This window comes from Heteronotia binoei, chromosome 3 (genome assembly GCF_032191835.1).
Source record: "Heteronotia binoei isolate CCM8104 ecotype False Entrance Well chromosome 3, APGP_CSIRO_Hbin_v1, whole genome shotgun sequence".
Taxonomy (NCBI): domain Eukaryota; kingdom Metazoa; phylum Chordata; class Lepidosauria; order Squamata; family Gekkonidae; genus Heteronotia; species Heteronotia binoei.
The window spans coordinates 56,782,275-56,801,056 of record NC_083225.1 but is presented as its reverse complement, the minus strand read 5'-3'; the positions used below and the strand labels follow the sequence as shown (position 1 = coordinate 56,801,056).

General features: G+C 42.6%; 2 protein-coding genes across 2 annotated transcripts in view; one reads left to right on the top strand and one right to left on the bottom strand.

The window, feature by feature from the left end:
- Positions 1 to 18,782, top strand: part of LOC132568247 (gamma-aminobutyric acid receptor subunit beta-3) — a 310,478-nt gene that overhangs the window by 19,140 nt on the left and 272,556 nt on the right. The gene's annotated exons all lie outside the window — the stretch shown is intronic.
- Positions 1 to 18,782, bottom strand: part of GABRA5 (gamma-aminobutyric acid type A receptor subunit alpha5) — a 96,714-nt gene that overhangs the window by 27,216 nt on the left and 50,716 nt on the right. Inside the window, exon 5 of the mRNA XM_060233864.1 lies at positions 15,273 to 15,355. Within this exon, the coding sequence (XP_060089847.1) occupies positions 15,273 to 15,355 (83 nt within the window). The remainder of the gene's footprint in view (positions 1 to 15,272; positions 15,356 to 18,782) is intronic.

The window sequence follows — 18,782 nt, the reverse complement described above, 5'->3', positions numbered from 1 at the left end:
ATTCCAAGATCTGACAAGATTGAGCTAACTTGGGCTATACACCTGGTGAGATGGCATTTTCTAAACAAAACATGTTCTCTTTAGCTTTCATCCCAAGTTGCTGTTGGCAGTTCACTGGTGTTTTAATGGTATATATAGTTTTAAAGTTCTTTTTACCTGCTTGGGTTGTATATTTTTAAAACTGCAACCTGCCTCAAGCCCTCATTTGAGAGATAAATAGGTTAGAAATAAATTTATCAAATCACCAACTTTATTGTACTCATAAAATTACCCCCCTCAAAAAAGAAATCCACAATGAACCAGCAAAACTGGATGACTGTCCATAGTTAAGCCTGTTCCTCAGTGGTTCCTAAACCAGTGGTCTAATGTTCACTATCTAGGCTAGCTGCCCTGAAATCATGTAGAAAAGAAGAAAATGGTGAATGGCCTAAGGAGGTTTATAGATTTTCGAAACACATTGAAACAAGACATTTTTCAGCATAGTGTAAAATTCAGCAGGAAAAGCCAGCATTGCAAATGGTTGCAATGCAAGGAATGAAGGGATCTTGAATAGAACTAAATGTAGACAATCAGTTTTTCAGGATAGGAAGCAATTGGTTGAGAAGCCTTTTGAGTGTTTCCTGCATACTAGTGAGACAGAAACGTTAACAACTACTGGCTTACACAAAGCTGGGTAGCACAGAGTAGCTGGCATAAAGAACATGCCACAGTCAGAGATGTGGAATGAACTAAGTGAACTACCCCAAGAAATTCATAGAACAGATCAAGTTCTGATTATTCAAGCACATGCACAAACAACAGCTTTCAAATGGAGACAAAAAAAATTAACAGATTCTCCAAAATTTTCTTTTTTTTAAAAAAAAACACCTTCTTTCTTGAGTCAAGCATATCAGAAGCAGAAGGAGGGGGGTGGGGTTTCCATCTCAGCCAATGCCCTGCTCTACTGCTTGCAAGAATGAAAGACCAAAGGAGACCTTGAACACTAAGTTTCAACCAATTCACAGGATCTGTCTCAAAAGAAACATTTCCACCTCATCCAGCATCCTGAAGGAAGCACAAGTAGGGCACTAATCAGTAAGTGCTGTACGGTTCAAGAAGTTATTGCATTCAAAGAGCTGCAAACAAAACAGCTGAAGTGGAGATGAGAGAAACAGAAAACTGAAGCTTTGGGGATTGAATAGGCAAAAAATACGTAAAGAGCAGCAGGGTAAAGTTAAGGGAGATCCTATTATTTAAAATGAAAAACAGCAAAATGAGGGCTTCCCTTGAAGCTGTGTTTTCAGTGCAGCACATTAATGCGGCACCACCGAAACTCATTTCAAAGTGTTTCCTTTGGGCCCATGCTGTATTTAAATACCAAAGACAACACATTCTCAGAGCCCAATAACATCAGTGTTGGAATGCAGTCTGATCCTGCTCTGGTCTGTAAGATTTTGTACAGAAAGGTACTTTGCAGAAAGTAAACTACAAGAGAATATACTGTTCTGTTATTCCAGTGTATTCCTATACAAATCTTTTTCAGAGCTCAAACTAATTACTCTGCCTAGGGCAGATATTAAATTTTCTTCTCCATCTATTCCCACAGACATCACTGCTTCATAACCTCAAAAACATAATCCTGCTTTTAAAGACCATACCGGTCTGTCTATTTTTAGAAAGAAAAATGCTTCCCATTTTCCAAAATGGTGGGAGGTTCCTGGAGGGTTTAATTGTCTTTGGACAACAGCATAGTGGGAACACATGGTGTTTTAATAATACTTATTTACAAATATATAAGTAGGAAACTCTGGAAGCCAACAGTCCATAAAGTAGGATGCACAACTACTAATTCAGTATCCAATTCCCTAACAGCAACTGGTACAAATCCCTAGGATGTGCCCAATTTTTCCATTAACTCCAGGGAATAAATTTGTAGGGCCAAACTAGATTTACAGTGTATGTAGCTGTAGGGTTGACAGGTCCCTTCACTGGTTTGGTGGGGGAATTTGGGGGCATTTCAGAGGTGGGTAGAGATATCATGTGATGTCCCAGATACGATGACACCACTTTCAGATGATGTCATTGCATTGAGGACATCAATGGTTAGGGGAGGGGATTCTCCTGCTGGTCAGCTGAAACCAGGGGATCCCCCACAGGGACCTAGGGACTGGCAACCCTATGTAGATGCCATTTTAGAGCTGAATTCAGCCATTAAAAATGTTGTAAGGCCTAATCAGGCCTGCAGAACACAGAGACCAGGAAATCTTGTTTTCCACCCCAGAACTTTTTCAAGTGCCAAAACAAGATCACCTGGTATTGCCACACTGTGGGACCTAGCTGGATCAAATCCATGCAGCATTTTAATTGGTCAAATTTAGTACTAAAATGGCATTAGTGTCCACATGGACACTATAATAGCTAGTCTGGTCCTTTGCCTCCATGCATTTAAATTCATACAACTCCCTCCTTTTCTGCCCCCCATATGTACTGTGATAGCAATTATCTTGGATTCCATTCTGTGAGTAAAGTGGGCATTAAGAATTAAGGAGAGCCAGCATGGTTTAATGGTTAATAACAGCGGACTCTAGTCTGGAGAACTAGGTTTGATACCCTACTCCTTCACATGAAGAAGAAGAAGATGATATTGGATTTATATCCTACTCCACTCCGAATTCCAGAGTCTCAGAGCGGCTCACTATCTCCTTTATCTTCCTCCCCCACAACAGACACCCTGTGAGATGGGTGAGACTGAGAGGGCTCTCACAGCAACTGCCCTTTCAAGGACAACCTCTACCAGAGCTACGGCTAACCCAGGCCATTCCAGCAGCTGCAAGTGAAGGAGTGGGGAATCAAACCTGGTTCTCCCAGATAAGAGTTCACACACTTAACCACTACACCAAACTGGCTCTTGGGTGACTTTGGGTAAGTCAAAGTGTCCTCACAACATTCTTTTAAGCCCTCCTACTTCACAAGGTGCCTGTTGTGGGGAGAGGAGGGGAAGGAGATTGTAAGTCTCTTTGAGACTCCTTAGGGTAGAGAAAAGGGCTGCATAAGAACCCCAACTCTTTTTGTAAGGAAAATATCTTCAGTTATTGCCTTCCACTGCGACAATATAAATCCATTAGCTCTGCCTATTAGCAAAAGCAAATGATTTCCATTTTCTAAATAAGTATATGTCACCTTAAAATAAATTAAACAAGAAAAGACTGAAGTAAAAATCAGGTGTTGTCTTTGTATAAATTATGTACTTACTGTCCACTGCCAGGTGTAAATGATAATATTAAGAATAGCTGTGGGAAACACAAGAATGCCACTGGTGAGCCATAGCAGTTGTTTCTATGGATTAGCCAAAACAGGACATGGCTTTTCGTGATCATTTTCACTCACTATGAAAACTGCCACTCTCTTTAAATACTAAAAATGAGTGAAGATATTCACAGGGGGCACCTCTGTTGTCAAGATTACTGGGGTCATGCTCTGTGCCAAAAATGTACCACAATTGCCTTGGCAACAGGATTGTTTCCTTCGAACTTCTACTGGCTTTATTTGAGATGTTCCCAATTTAATCCCTGATTGATTCGAACACTTAGAGATGATGAAAGCTTGGGGTGGGGGGAATGAACTATGCCACTGCAGAAGAAAATGCTAGTGGTAAATCCCTGAGAACTTCAGTCAAAAGGAGCACTTTTAAAGGATATTTCAGCCCTTTAAGCCCACCTTCACTCTGAAAGTGTTAGCAAATAAAACATTCAGCCCAGTCCTCATTATTGCTTTGAACCCAAGACTGAGCTGTCCTTCACCAGAAAAAAATGAAGCAGAAGTCTCCTTTTGCTCTTGCAATGGTGTTTGACTTCTGCTCCCACTCTTCAAAAATGCCTTTTACCTCAGCAGGAAGTCCAAAATTGTGGACACTGGAAGCAGGAGAAGCTGTGCAGAGTCATGCTAACTCATCTTGGGTACCTACTTAATTTGATTTAAAAGCTTTATCTTTGCCCTGAAGCTGAGGGTCAGTAAGTTTAGGACTATGGTTCTGAATAATAACACAGGAACTGAAGCTCCATAAGATGAGCTATTAGGCAGGCTGAATGAAAGTGAAAAACTACTCCTGCTAACTTTCCTGTAACAAAGAATGCCAAAGTTTTTCTCCATTTACTGCAGTAGGGGGAAGAAATTATTTCAGGGGTCTAAATAGTCCATTTAAAGCTATGACATGGATTGTGTTTGAAATGTAACAAAAAGATTATTCTGATCTCAGCGTGCACTACACAGAATTTGTTCCTTTGAATCAGAGCTCTCCAGATTTTTATTTTGCAACTCTTAACAATGTAATATATACACATTTCAATGTTTTATAGATTATAATTAGTATTTTTGAAGGAACAAAACTATACTTTTGGAAAGAAGGGTGAAGTGGCATCAAAGAATACAATACTCTTTAAGCTGAAAACTTTGTACATACAGAAACTCATTTTTCCTCTGCATTCGAGCTTTGATTTGGAAATTTCTGATGCGATTAATATATGGAGTGAGTTTGTGACCAGACAAAAGTGGGATTTGAAATGACACTGCTAGTATTCTGCTTGCTGTGATGAGGATTTTCTCTTCCAAGCCTCAAGGTTGGGGGACCCCTGTTAAATACAAAGGACCACCTTTGAAATGAAATACTGTATTGCCTCCCATGAAGGTCCAAATGCTTTTTGCTTGGGGATGGGAAACTGATTCCTTGTCCATTTCTTTTGGAGCTCTCCATGAACACACTTGCTTATTTCTTTTATTAAGAATATTTATCTCTCTCTTGTCCCCTGAAGGCCCAATGCAGCATACAACAGAGAGGCTAACAGCACCAAAAATTACATTATACTGGAGGAAATCAGATAAATAGGAGGATGGTAAATACCTCATCTTTACAGAATTGGGATACAATCTTTTAAGGATAAACTGTTTTATTCTGGGAAATGCCACTGGGGGAGGGAGCATATTGTACTTTGAATACGACACAGTTTTTTTCTATCTACAATGAAATTAAAGTTTAAAAAATTATTGCATTGTTATGCAAGCAAATTTTACTTACAAGAGACCAGACTACACAGTTAATGATTTCTCTTTTAAAATCTATCAAGGATTTTTGTGAAACAGTAGAAGGAAGCTGCTGTAATAGGATGCTCTGTGGCAGAGACTTTAGGGTTCCATTATTCTGTATTGGGACACTGTAAAATGTTTTATATAGGCTTGACTTTGAATAACTCTTTCAGACTTAAGTTTTAGAACTCTATGAGAACTCTATGGCTGGGTCCAGACCAGCAGCTTCAGGCATATGGGAGGTGTCCCAAATCAGGCTGGTTTAAAATTGAGCGGCCAAATCCCATCCAGACACTCCCGCATCTTGCACGGGAAGCACTTCCATGCAGTCAAACAGTTGTCACACACCATCCCCATAGTGCAGGGGTGGCCAACGGTAGCTCTCCAGATGTTTTTTGCCTACAACTCCTATCAGCCCCAGCCAACATGGCCAATGGCTGGGGCTGATGGGAGTTGTAGAAGAAGAAGAAGAAGAAGACTGCAGATTTATACCCCGCCCTTCTCTCTGAATCAGAGACTCAGAACGGCTTACAATCTCCTATATCTTCTTCCCCCACAACAGACACCCTGTGAGGTGGGTGGGGCTGAGAGGGCTCTCACAGCAGCTGCCCTTTCAAAGACAGCTCCTGCGATAGCTATGGCTGACCCAGGGCCATTCCAGCAAGTGCAAGTGGAAGAGTGGGGAATCAAACCCGGTTCTCCCAGATAGGAGTCCACACACTTAACCACTACACCAAACTGGCAAAAAACATCTGGAGAGCTACCATTGGCCACCCCTGCCATAGTGTGTTTCCTTTTTCTCCCCCCCCCCATTCATTTTAGTGCTCATGCACATCGGTGTTCAGGTGCCCGGTGGCTAAGTTTTTTTTAAAAAAAAAATACCAGAAGCATCTTGGGGTGTCCTGGTGGGTTTAGACTGCCAATCCACCTCACTTGCGTGCTCCCACATTCAGACACCCAGAAAGTGGCAGGGAAGCGCCCTGCAATTTGCTGCCACTTTGGAAGTGGTAGATTTTTGAGCCGCAGTTGGGATGCCTAAGGATGGGGTGAGTGCGGCAGCACGATGGGAGGCAGATGTATGCATTTGGATTTGATTTTTAAATCCATCTGCGAGCCATCCCTGTGTCAACTTAAAATGCTGGTCTGTACCCAGCCTATGAGACACTATTGCTTATCATGTCCCATACTGCTGCCTTGCTTCAACAAGTTCAGTTTCAAGGTTATACCAGAAGCTTTTAAAGCTCTGTGGCTTTGTCCTGCTATAGCAGTGACATAGATCTATCCCTCTGGATGCATTGGTCATTCACAAACATGAATGTAAAACCAATGGTACAGATTTTATCTACAGATAACTCTCAGTAGTGATGCTGGATTTCACTGAATGGGAAAGTATATTCATGAAGAATGCTGGAATCAGCAAAATAGTTCCATTAGAATTTTCAGTGATATGAAAGTAAAGGAGAGATTTTTTTTGTCTTATGCATTCATAAAAAATAGTATTAAGAGGGTTATCAATACCAGCACTTCCTCTTAACATGGAAGTTCCATTTATTCATTATGGCTAATAGCCACTGATGAACCTATCCTCCATGAATGGTTAATTCCTTTTATAGAAAGCCAACTAAACTGGTGGCCATAACTACATAATGTGAATGTGAATTCCACAATTACTCTTTGAGTGAAGAAATACTTCCTTTTGTCTTGAATTTAATCCATTGGCTGTGTACCAGTTGTCATATTATGAGGGATAAAGAAAAATTATTTCTATCCACTTTTTTCACCCATGCATAGCTTTATAAATCTCTAACATATCCCCTCTTAATGGCCTCTTGTCTGAGGTAAAAAGACCCACATTGTTTTGCTTTTCCTCACAGGGAAAATGATCCCTTGGTCATTTTGGTTTCTCTTTTCTATACTTTTCTGGCTCAACAGCATCCTTACAGAACTATAAGAACATTATGATATTGACTAGTACAGTTTCAATCCCTTTCCTAATAAGTCCTATTGCTTTTTCATTGCTGCCACAAACCAAGCAACCATTGAGCTAACCATCACAATCCTATCCTGATCAGTCATAGCTAGTTCAGAAGATATCAGCATATTTGTAAAGTGAGACTTATTTTTCCTCAATGTGTATAATTTAATACTTATTCATGCATAATCTTATTTGCTCTAATGTCCCCTACTCGCCCAGCCTGGAGAGATCTTTTTGGAAGTCTTCACCATTTGCTTGTGTTCTTTCATGTCAATAAGTGGGTGCTGTCTGCAAACTTGGATACCCAAATGTGAGCCCAAGAGCAGGTTTTTTGGGGGGGGAAACTGAACTGCTTATATCTTTCCATTATATGGACTGTCTGTTCACTTCTACTATTTGCTTCCTGTTGTTCAACCAGTTTCTGATCCTCAAAAGACATCTTCTTTTATCCCATGATTACTAAGTCTACTCAAGAGTACTCTGGTGAGGGACTCCACCAAAAATGTTTTTAAAACTCCATGCACCCTTTTCTATCTGGCTTTAGGGTGGGCTATGGGTATGAGGCAACATCGGTAGTAGATAATCTCATGTTAGCTAGATGGAGGATGCTTGTCTGTTAGTCCTTGATCTATTGCCTCTGCTGGATACAGTTTGATTGTGTCAAATCACAGTCAGGGCTTTTTTTTTAGCAGGAATGCAGTTCCAGCTGGTTTGGCACCAGGGGATGTGCCTCATATGCATATGAGTTCCTGCTGGGCTTTTCCTACCAAAAAAGCCCTGATCATATTCATAATTATCTGCCCCTATTGGGCTGCTGGGAAGTTTTGAAACTTGGGGTATTTTGGGGAGAGTCACTAGATGCTATACTGAAAATTTGGTGCCTCTACCTCAAAAGACAGCCCCCCCCAGAGCCCCCGATACCTCCAGATCAATTCCTCTTTATATCCTATGAGAATCGATCTCCACATAGGGAATAATGAAGTGCCCAGCAGACATTCCCCCCCCCCCCACTTTCTGGTGACTCTGAAGAAAGGGATTGACATCTCTACTCACAAGTTGCTGCCAACTTCTTCAAAGTAACACAGACACACCATCCTAAGAGGAAGCCTTTCCAATCGGAGACTGAAGCCTCTGGAGGTGGAAAGTCACATGATGGCTGTAGGGGTGGGGCTTCCCCCCACCGGCCAGCTGACTGGGGGCGGGAAGGAGCCTGGGAAAGTGGTAGAACCCCCGCTGGGACCTGGGGATTGGCAAGCCTACTCAGCTGGTAACAACCTACTGGTAATCCCCTGCCCCAGAGCGATCTGGCTGCCCTCAACCAGGACCAGGGCCTTTTTGGCTCTGACCCCAACCTGGTGGAACTCTCTGTGTAATGAGAATCAGGCCCTTTGGATCTTGGTTCAGTTCTGTAGGGCTTGTAAGACTGAGATGTTCTACAAGCATATGGCTGAGGAAAGTGGCAGTTAGCGAAATCAGCTGGCGTCCCTCTCTGTGCTGCCTGCCTCCCCAGTTGCCCACTTGTGAAAGATTGTTGGGGTGCCATTTGACATAGTAGACGGATTGTTAGGTTTTAATTTGTAGTATGTGGATTTTAAATTTTAATATGTTGATTTTATTGTATATTTAATTGTTGGAAGCCACCTGAGTTCTGCTTGGTGGGGAAAGAACTTTGATATAAGCTGGGTGGATGGATGGATGGGTTAGGTTGGCCCAAGATCATCTAGTGAGCTTCCATGGCACAAGTGGAGATTTGAATTTTGGTCTCCAAACACTAGTCTGACATGCTTAACCACTATACTGTACTGCGTCTCAAGCTAAACCTTAAACTGTTGGTATGGGAAAAAATGAAGATGATAATGGTTATCTATGTTTGCCAAACAGAACTGTGAAGATTCAAAGTCACCACCCCACTAATTTTGCTGTGCTTATTCCTTGACACAACAACGGTTCCCTCCCCAATATCATTACAGCCTATCTTCGATTGGGACATCTGCGCAACTTCAATTATTAATTCACATTGCAAACCAAGGCGTTCTAATAAGAAAGGAAATGTTTGTATTTATCTGAGCACATCTTCCAAAGATCATAATGTACTGTGCCTTCTCATTGCTTCTGGTTACCCACTGGTTTGATCTGGAACACCACGTTTCCATCTAGTGCTATTTCTGTCCTCTACATTGCATAGTCCTCCTGTTACTTACCCCCCCCCCCCACTGCCTGCATGGGTAACTCCTCCCCATAAACTGCTCTGCTGTTTCAGAGCAAAATTAACTTCCCTAACATCCCCGCCCCTTTATTTTTAACAGTGGATAAAAAGAAACAGACTTTCAATAGGAAAGCCATTTAAAAGGAAAAGGGAAAGGTAGGAGAATCAAAGAATCAAGGAGAGCATACACTATTTGTAGCAGACTCAGCAGGAAAGCATTATAGATTTTACATCGGTGCATGGTACTCTTGAAGGGGCTAATTTAATACAAGTTTGTCATGCTGTGGCTGGGAGGAAAATTTTGTGTTTTTGGGAGGGAAAGGCAGCTTGATTAACAAAGTGAAGGCTGACCTGTTGGCTGTCATTTCCCCTCGCACGCAGGGATCCCATTTATGCCCACGTTCCCAATGTTTAAACAACAGAGAGAGGGGAAAAAATCATAAAGCAAACGGAAGTTCCCCTAATTTTCTTTTTGTAAAGCCCACAATTGGCAAGGTTGCCAAACAACGAGCACTCCTACACACAAAGTGGGTCAGAGTCTAGAGACGTTTGGAGACATTCAAGATGGCCTGTGGGGACTGAAAAGGAAACAATTTACTGGGTTAGAATCTGAATGCATCTGTGGGAAGAGTTGCAAGGCTGCCGAGTACATGAGTCATTTTCATGTCACCTTTGATTTTTCTTTACAAATGGGAAAGCTCCTTATGAATTCCAGCCTGTGCCACTCTTGGCACTCTCAAAACACAACTTGGCATCTCAATCTAAGCAGCAGTGTTCAGAGTCCTTATTGGCATTCTGCACACCTACATAGATTTTAACTGAGGATTGCCACATTGCTATGTGGAGGAAAGTAGGGATGCCAGTCTCCAGGCAGACCTCAGAATTACAGTTCATCTCCAGACTACAGAGGTCAGGCTGCATTGGAAGGTGGACTCTATGGCATTGTACCCACTGAGGTTTCTGTCATCCCCAGGCTTCACCCCCAAACCTTCAGGAGTTTCCCATTCCCCACCACTGGCTAAGAGAGACACAGCATCCCTAGAGGAGGGACCTCTGTTTTGCTGCAGAAGAACATGCTGAGCTCCTCCTCCATTCTCTTCAAACAGCAACCAAGGAGAAGACAGAGGCTAGCTTCTCCATTTAAGACCCACTCCTGGGCAGAGGCCTCTGGATAGACCAAGAAAACAATGCACGATGGTCTCAGCATCCAAAGATCCAGGTTTTTAGAGGGGTACAACAAGACAAACCTAAGAGGCATATATGCCTGGGGAAGCTCAAACTACTCCCTCTTGACTAGCACCCCTTTTTAAAAAAAGTCACTGGCAATTTTGACTGAGACAAGAGGCAAAATGCAGTTCTGTTGTTATCTATCTCAAGACTAAAGCAGCATAGATGGAGGGGGGCTTGTTATGCTAACAGTGTGATTGTATTTAAATTGCTATTTTTCTGGGCAAAATATAAAGGTTGTTTTTACTTCACTTACTTTACCTTGTTATGCCAGTGAATTCTGCCAAGAAAAAAAATGCAGTGTGGATGGATGAGCGGTATTTTACAACTGATGTGAGGCACATGGCGCTGTGTACAATTATCAGAGCCATAGAATGAAGCAGCTCTTTGTGATGACAAAAAGATCAGCTCGCATTGGGAGGCCCATGATCTCTATCACATCTTAACTGGTTTGCGAAGTTGGAACCTGACAATGCATGACTGAGGCCTTGTACTAAAGGCCAAATAACATGATTGCCAGTGTGGTAGAGTGGATAAACTGTTGGGCTTGAATGTAGTGTACCCCACTTGGCAATTAACAAACTGGTTTGCCACAGGTAAGGGCTTAACTCATCACATCTCAGAAGCTAAGCAAGGTCAGCCATGACCACTATTTGAATGGGTGACCTCCAAGGAATACCAGGGTTGTGACACAGAGGCAGGCAATGGCAAACCATCTCTGAATGTCTCTTGCCTTGAAAACTCTTTAGGGTCGCCATAAGTCAGCTATGATGTCATGGCACTTTCTTCCACCACCACAGGCTTAACTCTCTTCATAAAGGAGTTCTTGGGACAGGATTCAATCTAAATTGTGATGCCAGAACCCTTATGACTCCTGGATTCTGGACTGCCAAGTCTCATATAGACAGCTCAACAGCCATTAGCACACCAGAGCCTGGTTGTACACTGTACCGCAGTGCTAATATTAAACACAGCTTAAATGAGAAGACAGCTATGTGGAACCCGTCTGCAATACTGCTATATGTTGCCCTAAAACATTTAATGTAAGTATATGAGACAAATAATATATTTTACTGCACACCATATCTTGACGCTTATTGAAAGGAAAATTGCATCACACACCAATAAGGCAGGAGCCAGCATATATTTATATCAAATGGGACAAAAGGCTGCTTAACTTTTTGTTTTACTCCAGTTTGGCATCCAAACTGCCATGAGGTGGTGGTTGGTTTTTTTTGGGGGGGGGGGGGGGCAACATAACAACATTGTCCACTAATTGCATACTTTTCACCATTTTGCTGTGATCATTCCTGAGTGGTTTAATACAGTCATTCCAGAAAAATGGCAGTCAAAGGCCGTTTTCTTATTGACCTTACCCCAGAGCGACGTCCCTCTTCACCGCGCAGCATCTGCGCGGATTTCCCACCAACTGCTGCGCAGAACCAGGAAGTGCCGCGGCTTTTGCGTAGCAGATGTAAACCGCTAAAAACCAGTTTACATCTGCGACGCAAAAGCCGCGGCTCTTCCTGGTTATGCTCAGCAATTGGTGGGAAATCCGCGCAGACGCTGCGCGGTGAAGAGGGACGTCGCTCCGGGGTAAGGTCAGTGGGAAAACGGCCAAAGAGTCACTGTATGCTCAGTGGATGGGAAAGCGTGTATGTTTCAAGGTTCTGCCTACATTTCCACCATTTTCCTTGCCTCTGCTCCCCCCACAGATGTCACTTCTCACTGTGCTACCAGAAAGAAACCTTTTTTAAAATCCTGCAATTACTAAAAGCACTACAGCACAATTAGGTTATCTGTTGCTACAGTTCTGAATACACAGCTTCCATTTTAATAGGAAGAACATAATGAAACCGACTGTATCTGCAGCAGTAATGACAGCTACAAGGAAAAAGATTGCTGTCTGTCTTATAACTTAATTTTCTTGTCGTCAGCAATTTTCTTGTTCAACCCCATTTTTGCAAAACTAGTGCAAACACAACGTTGGTCAGAATATATTACCACTGTCTTATGATATTTCACTAAATAGATGGGCTTGAAAGAAGCAATGTTTACTATCCACTAAACTCCAAGTGTTTTGCCTTCCCATGGTAAGAAAGAAATATGGTTTCAGAAGTAGATAAACACTACCACTCACATTTTTTCTGCTATGTTTGTGTATGGCTTGTGTTGAACCAGCTGAAAGACAGATACTGTGCAGGGGAAAATGTCTGCAGCAACATTACCATTCACTTGCTTTTAAAACTTTCCAATCACACAGATTGGTAGCTTCCAAACCCCTCAAAGACTTTCACTGCATCTTGAACTTCTCTGTTCTAATTACTGAAACAAGACTACAATGATAGTCTAGTCTGCAGTTTACTTAAGAGCCTTTTATTTAATAATAGTCGTACAATTTCCATCCTGTGGGTTATTTTTTTAAAAAACTGTGGCTAACAAGGCAATATTATGGAGAAGAAGCCAACATTTCATTAGTAGCAACAAGTCATCACTGAAGCACATTGTGATGGACTGCACTTTTAAAAGCTCGGAAGTACAGTGTAAGTAGATAAAGGATAGTGAAGGCTTAATTATTCACAGAGCCAGAGAGCCTTGAATGACAGGCTGTTCCAAAAGATCTGATTGGTTAGCTTCAGCTGAGCAGAGAAAGACTTCTGAATAGGATGCTGAGGAGAATTCAGTCTGATTTCAGTCCTAGGCAAGAAGCGTTGAGTACTGACAGTTTCTGAATTCAGCCCTGACTGAGAGCAGTTTAACACAGACAGGAGAACTGGGGAGCTGGCAAGGATGAGTTAGAAACAGATCCCCATTTGAGCCAAAGAAAGGCAACAGATCTAGCAAGAAGAGAATTTCCCTGCCCAGATAAGAGTTGCTGGGAATTGAACTTGGGACCTTTTGCATTTTTTTACATATGAAGCTGCCTTATACTGAATCAGACCCTCAGTCCATCAAAGTCAGAATTGTCGACTCAGACTGGCAGCGACTCTCCAGGGTCTCAAGCTGAGGTTTTTCATGCCTATTTGCCTGGATCCTTTTTTAGTTGGAGATGCCAGGGATTGAACCCGGGACCTTCTGCATATCAAGCAGATGCTCTATCACTGAGTCATGGCTCCTTCTCAAGCAGCAAAAGGCAATGTAACTGTGGCATCACTCATGCTGATTAAACCCTGCCCCCCCCCATCTTCCTTTCTCCTGGAGCAAACCAGAATCCACAGAACAGGAGGAGATGAAGAGGGATGACAGGACTAGAGGAGGAACAGGGAAGGAAAGTATGGCTGCATCACTTTTTGTTGCTATGGAGTTGTTCCAAGGGCCATGCTCCTATTCCTGATTGCATCTTGCAGTCCTTTGTATGTGAGCCCTTTCATTTATTGGTTCCCATCTTTGTGAATTCTCCCCCCCCCCCACCCCAGTTAAGAGCTGGAATATGATGCTAGGACCCCTGTCCACACTTCACTTCCCTCCCCCCCCCCGATAATTAGGAGCTGTAATATGATGCTCCACACTCCCCCCTCCCCCATACTTTAGGTATGACCTTGACACATAGCCCTTTGAGGAAGAACAGTCTATAAATTTAACAACGATAATATTGTACAGGAATGTAACTTGTACTACATTCCTGAGAAAAAGAAGACACATTGTGTGTCTCTGGCGAAATAATTCAATGCATGTTTATATATCTGCTGAAATGTTATCTGTGCTGGATAGCAGAACACTGCATAATAGTACACGTGTAAATACTAGGCTTCCCAATCCCCAGGTCCCAGAGGGGGATCCCCCGGTTTTACAGGCTTCCCCACTCCCCCAGCCAGCTGGCCAGCGGGGGAAGCCCCACCCCCATAGCCATCATGCACCTCCATGAGCGATTCCCATAGGGAATGATGGGGAATTGATCAGCGGGTATTAGGGGCTCTGGGGAAACTGTTTTTTGAGATAGAGGCACCAAAATTTCAGTATAGCATCTAGTGCCTCTCCCCAAAATACCTCCCAAGTTTCAAAAAGATTGGACCAGGGGGTCCAATTCTATGAACCTCAAAAGAAGGTGCCCCTATCCTTCATTATTTCCTATGGAAGGAAGGCATTTAAAAAGATGTGCAGTCCCTTTAAATGTGATGGCCAGAACTTCCTTGAAGTTCAATTATGCTTGTCACACCCTTGCTTTTGGCTCCGCCCCAATGTCTCCTGGCTCCACCCCCAAAGTCCCAGATATTTCTTGATTGGACTTGGCAACCCTAGTAAATACTATTCTAGCACAATTTGAGATTTAACAAAACAATTAAATCCTCAGCTACCCTCACTTCACTTGTTCTTCTTACAGCTCATGATGAATACATGTGTCACAGGCCTGTTCTAATTATGAAATGAAATCCCCCCCAAATATTTTCTCACATTGGTTATAATGGAGACACAAGAAAGGGCTCCACAGGGAGCCACTAACACTTTCTTTTTAATGATCCCACAAGAGTCCAAATCACCATTGTCTTCATCAAATCCCATGATTCAGTGCACACTTCATGAGCAGGAACCATTCTGCTTGCTCATGCAATGTCATGCTATTATACTAAGGGAGCCTGGTTCACTACTGACATGATTATCATTGGGATTCTAAGAAATCCCAATCAGTAAGGCTATCTTGCTCCTCAGTAAAGCAGAAAGTGGCTTGACCCAGAAAAGGTCTCTCACTCCTGCATAGTTTCCATTGTCCAGAGCCCATGTGGACTCAGTCAAACTGCTCCCGGTAATCACACAAGTTCAATAAAAAATATTATTCATAGAGCTGATTTACAGGAATGCAATACTTACAGCTTCCAAATTTTAATGGACAAGAATGGGCATCCATAGGGAAGTCTTCGAGCTGCATGGGGCATTCTGCAGAGATGGTCAATCTGGCCAAAAGGATAAAGAAAGAGAGATCAAGTCTTTGGATTTACAGAAAATGAACACACAAACGCAGCAACTACTTTTTTCATTAAAAAAAATTAATGATTTCTGGGTTATCAACAGAAGTCTAGATTAGGTTCTCAAATCATGAACTAAATTAAAGTTGCATCAATCAATTATATAGGCTGTTTGTGGGGAGCAGAGATATCGTAGCTGGTACTTGTTTGTGTTTGGGTTCCTCTGAATTTGTCGTTTATGAGGTTGAATTGTTTGGATGATTGTTGGCCTCGCAAACACATGATGCTGCCTTAGACCAATCGGACTATTGGTTTATCAAGCTCTTCTCTTCTCAGACTTACATTGGCTCCTCCTGCTGCCCAGTTTGAACCAAGTGGTGGGAAAGGGCAGCCTGGCTGGGATCACTGTGCCTACAGGGAGCCAATAGCGCCTTGCATGCACAGCTCTGTGCTGCGTTCTCCTGCTGCCCACTTTAAACCAGATGACAGGAGACTGCAGCCCCGCTGGGGTCGCTTAGCCTGTGGGGAGCCCATTACTCCCTGAAAATGCAGCTCTGCACTGCTTTCTTCTGCTGCCCAGTTTAAACCAGAGAAAAGTCCAGCTAAGATCAGCTGTGCCAGTGGGGAGCCCATCACTCACCGCAGGCACAGCTCTGTGGTGCCTTCTCCTTCAGCTCATTTTAAACCAGGCTGAAGCCAAGACAGTCCAGGGTCAGGCTGATATTTTTAACTGGGTTTTTTGGGGTTTTTTGGTATATTGGCTGGGGAGGGGGGATTGGGATTTCCAAAATATCCCCGATCCAATTTTTTTGTTTTGTCCAGTAGACCCAAACCAGAAAATGCCAATTAAGAAAAATTGCACACCTTTTGTTCTGAGTCTACAATACCATTTTTACCCCTTCATTTCTTAATCTCTTTCTCTCTCTGCTTTACTCCAACATGAAGTTACATTCCTTGTCCCCACAGGCTTCAGCCCTTCTAACCACTAATTCTGTTCTGGCTAATTGCATAGCGAATCTACCCCTGGAAGATTTAGGACAGGATTCACAGCTTTTTATCTCATCTCATTTCTTTTTTCCATAGATAATTTACACTTGAGAGCAGGGCTGGTTACAGGTTTTTGTGGGCCCTGAGCAACAAACTATAACCAGCTCCTGCTTTCCTTTTTCAGCCCCTTTCTTCTGCAGTTACAGTCCTTCCAATTGGTTCCTTCCTTTTGGTTTTATTCCCTTTCCCGTTTCATTTTTTTTAACTCTGGTAAAGAGAAATTAAAATATATATTCTTGATTACCTTTTATTACCTTGTATAAAACTTAGATGTAACACTGGTATAACAATTTTGTCCCAAAACAAAATTCCTTTAAAATAAATTGTATGTGAAGTTTGCAAATGAAAGCTAACTGAAAGCCAAATCCTCTCAGTGTCCAGACACAAATGAATCCATTAATATGAAAGCCTCGAAATTTTCTAGAAATTTATATCTCCAAGTGCATGTAATAAAAAAACCTTTCTGCTTTGTTTTTTAGCAGAAAAATAGTGAATCACAGTATCAGAATCTACATATTCTGCTTCAGGTGATTCAGTTGATAGCTAAAGCATTCAGTCAATCCTGGGACATTTGTGATCTGAGATAGTTCTTAATAAACTTCAGCATGCTGAAGCTTTTTTTAGCTGATGGAATTGAAACAGGAATTGTGAACAACAGCTTCAAAGCCACAACTGTATTTGGGAACAAGATATGCTATATATGATATAGACCAAGATATGATATAGAGCAAAGTCTCCACAAGCGATCATTCTACAAATGTTAAGGAAAAGAAAGGAAAGGACCACTGTAAAATTGGTGCAAGCACCAGTAATTTCCGACTCTGGAGTGACGTTGCTTTCACGTTTTCATGGCAGACTTTTTATGGGGTGGTTTGCCATTGCCTTCCCCAGTTAAACAATAGTCCATTTTGTTTAAAGCCAGACGTCCCCTTCATTTATGTACACATGATGAGCAGAGTCTTGTAAATGCATGAAGCCCCTCCCCCCATATGATTTTATTTCACTTCCACTTTCCTGGATTGAGTGTGGCAAATGGGAATCCCCCCACCAATATATCACTGTAATAATCACATGAGATGAGGTTTTGCTCACAGAAGAGTGTGTATTTTCTTGGTTGAATGGCCCCTCTGATTCACAACACCATCTTCCATTGAACTCATTCCCCCCCAAAAGTCCAAAGTCCTGCTCTGGTTTGGCTCCATATAACTTGCTACTGGAAGACTGAAGCGTTATACCTGATTAACATCCCCTCCCCCACCCTTCCCAAGCTCCACCCTCAAAATCTCAAGGAATTTCCCAACGTGGAGTTGCCAACTCCGGCAAGCACATGCACACACAAACTTCCTTTGCATCTACAGCCTGCCTAGCATTCAAGGGAAGGATGGTTTTATTGCTTCACATGGAGAGGAAAGCTGGAGGGGGCTTCTCCCTACAGATACAGACAGTGATCCCCCACCCACCCACACAGAGCCCAGCTAAAAGAGAAGACAAAATTGTGGCCAGCACCAATTCATCATCACCATTTTACAGTAATTTTAAATGCTGCGACACCCTGATCCACTGTGGACTTGTGGTGTAGAGCTCTCCCCACCACTCAAGCATTTCCAAGGGCCAAAAGTGCTAAGCAGGTATCTGCACACACTCTAAAATGGTCACCACCACACCTTCTGTTTCTAACCACCTTTGAACCCCTCCCCCCTCAAGCAAAAATAAAGCTCAGCTCCCCCTCCCCCATTATGTGCTGCTAAGGAGAATTCATGACTGGCATTAGCTAACAAGCTAAGGTGTGAAAAGGACTGGGTTATATGCTTCAGAGCAGGCAGGAGCAATTGCTTTGTGCAGGAAGCAAAATGCAAAGGGAAAGCCAGGAGGGAGGCAGGGAGGGAGATTCACAGTCTCATTAGCAGAGCCTGGATGGTAGGCAGGAAGAGGGAAGGAGACTCCCCTGCTCATTGGCAAAGCCTGGGAGGAAAGTGGGAAGAGGAAAAGAGACTGCCTTCCTCAATGGCTAAACTGGGGAGGCAGGCAGGAGGAGGAAGGAAAATTGGCAGAAGAAAGACTTGTAACAGCTTTCACACCAACTCCTGGAGCTGATTGGAGGGGCATGACAAATTATTGAAGGGACACAGACCCTTTTTTGTAGAAAAAGCCCAGCAGGAACTCATTTGCATAATAGGCCACACCCCATGATGCCAAGCCAGCTGGAACTGTGTTCCTGCTCACAAAAAAAGCCCTGTTTATGACAGAGTAAAATAGCATTTGAAATGTTATGTGTCTATTCAGATTGGATTAGGAACACTAAAACCTCATTGATTGGGGCATAATCCAGAGAAGTTGCACAGACATAAGAAATGCAAGACAATAAAAT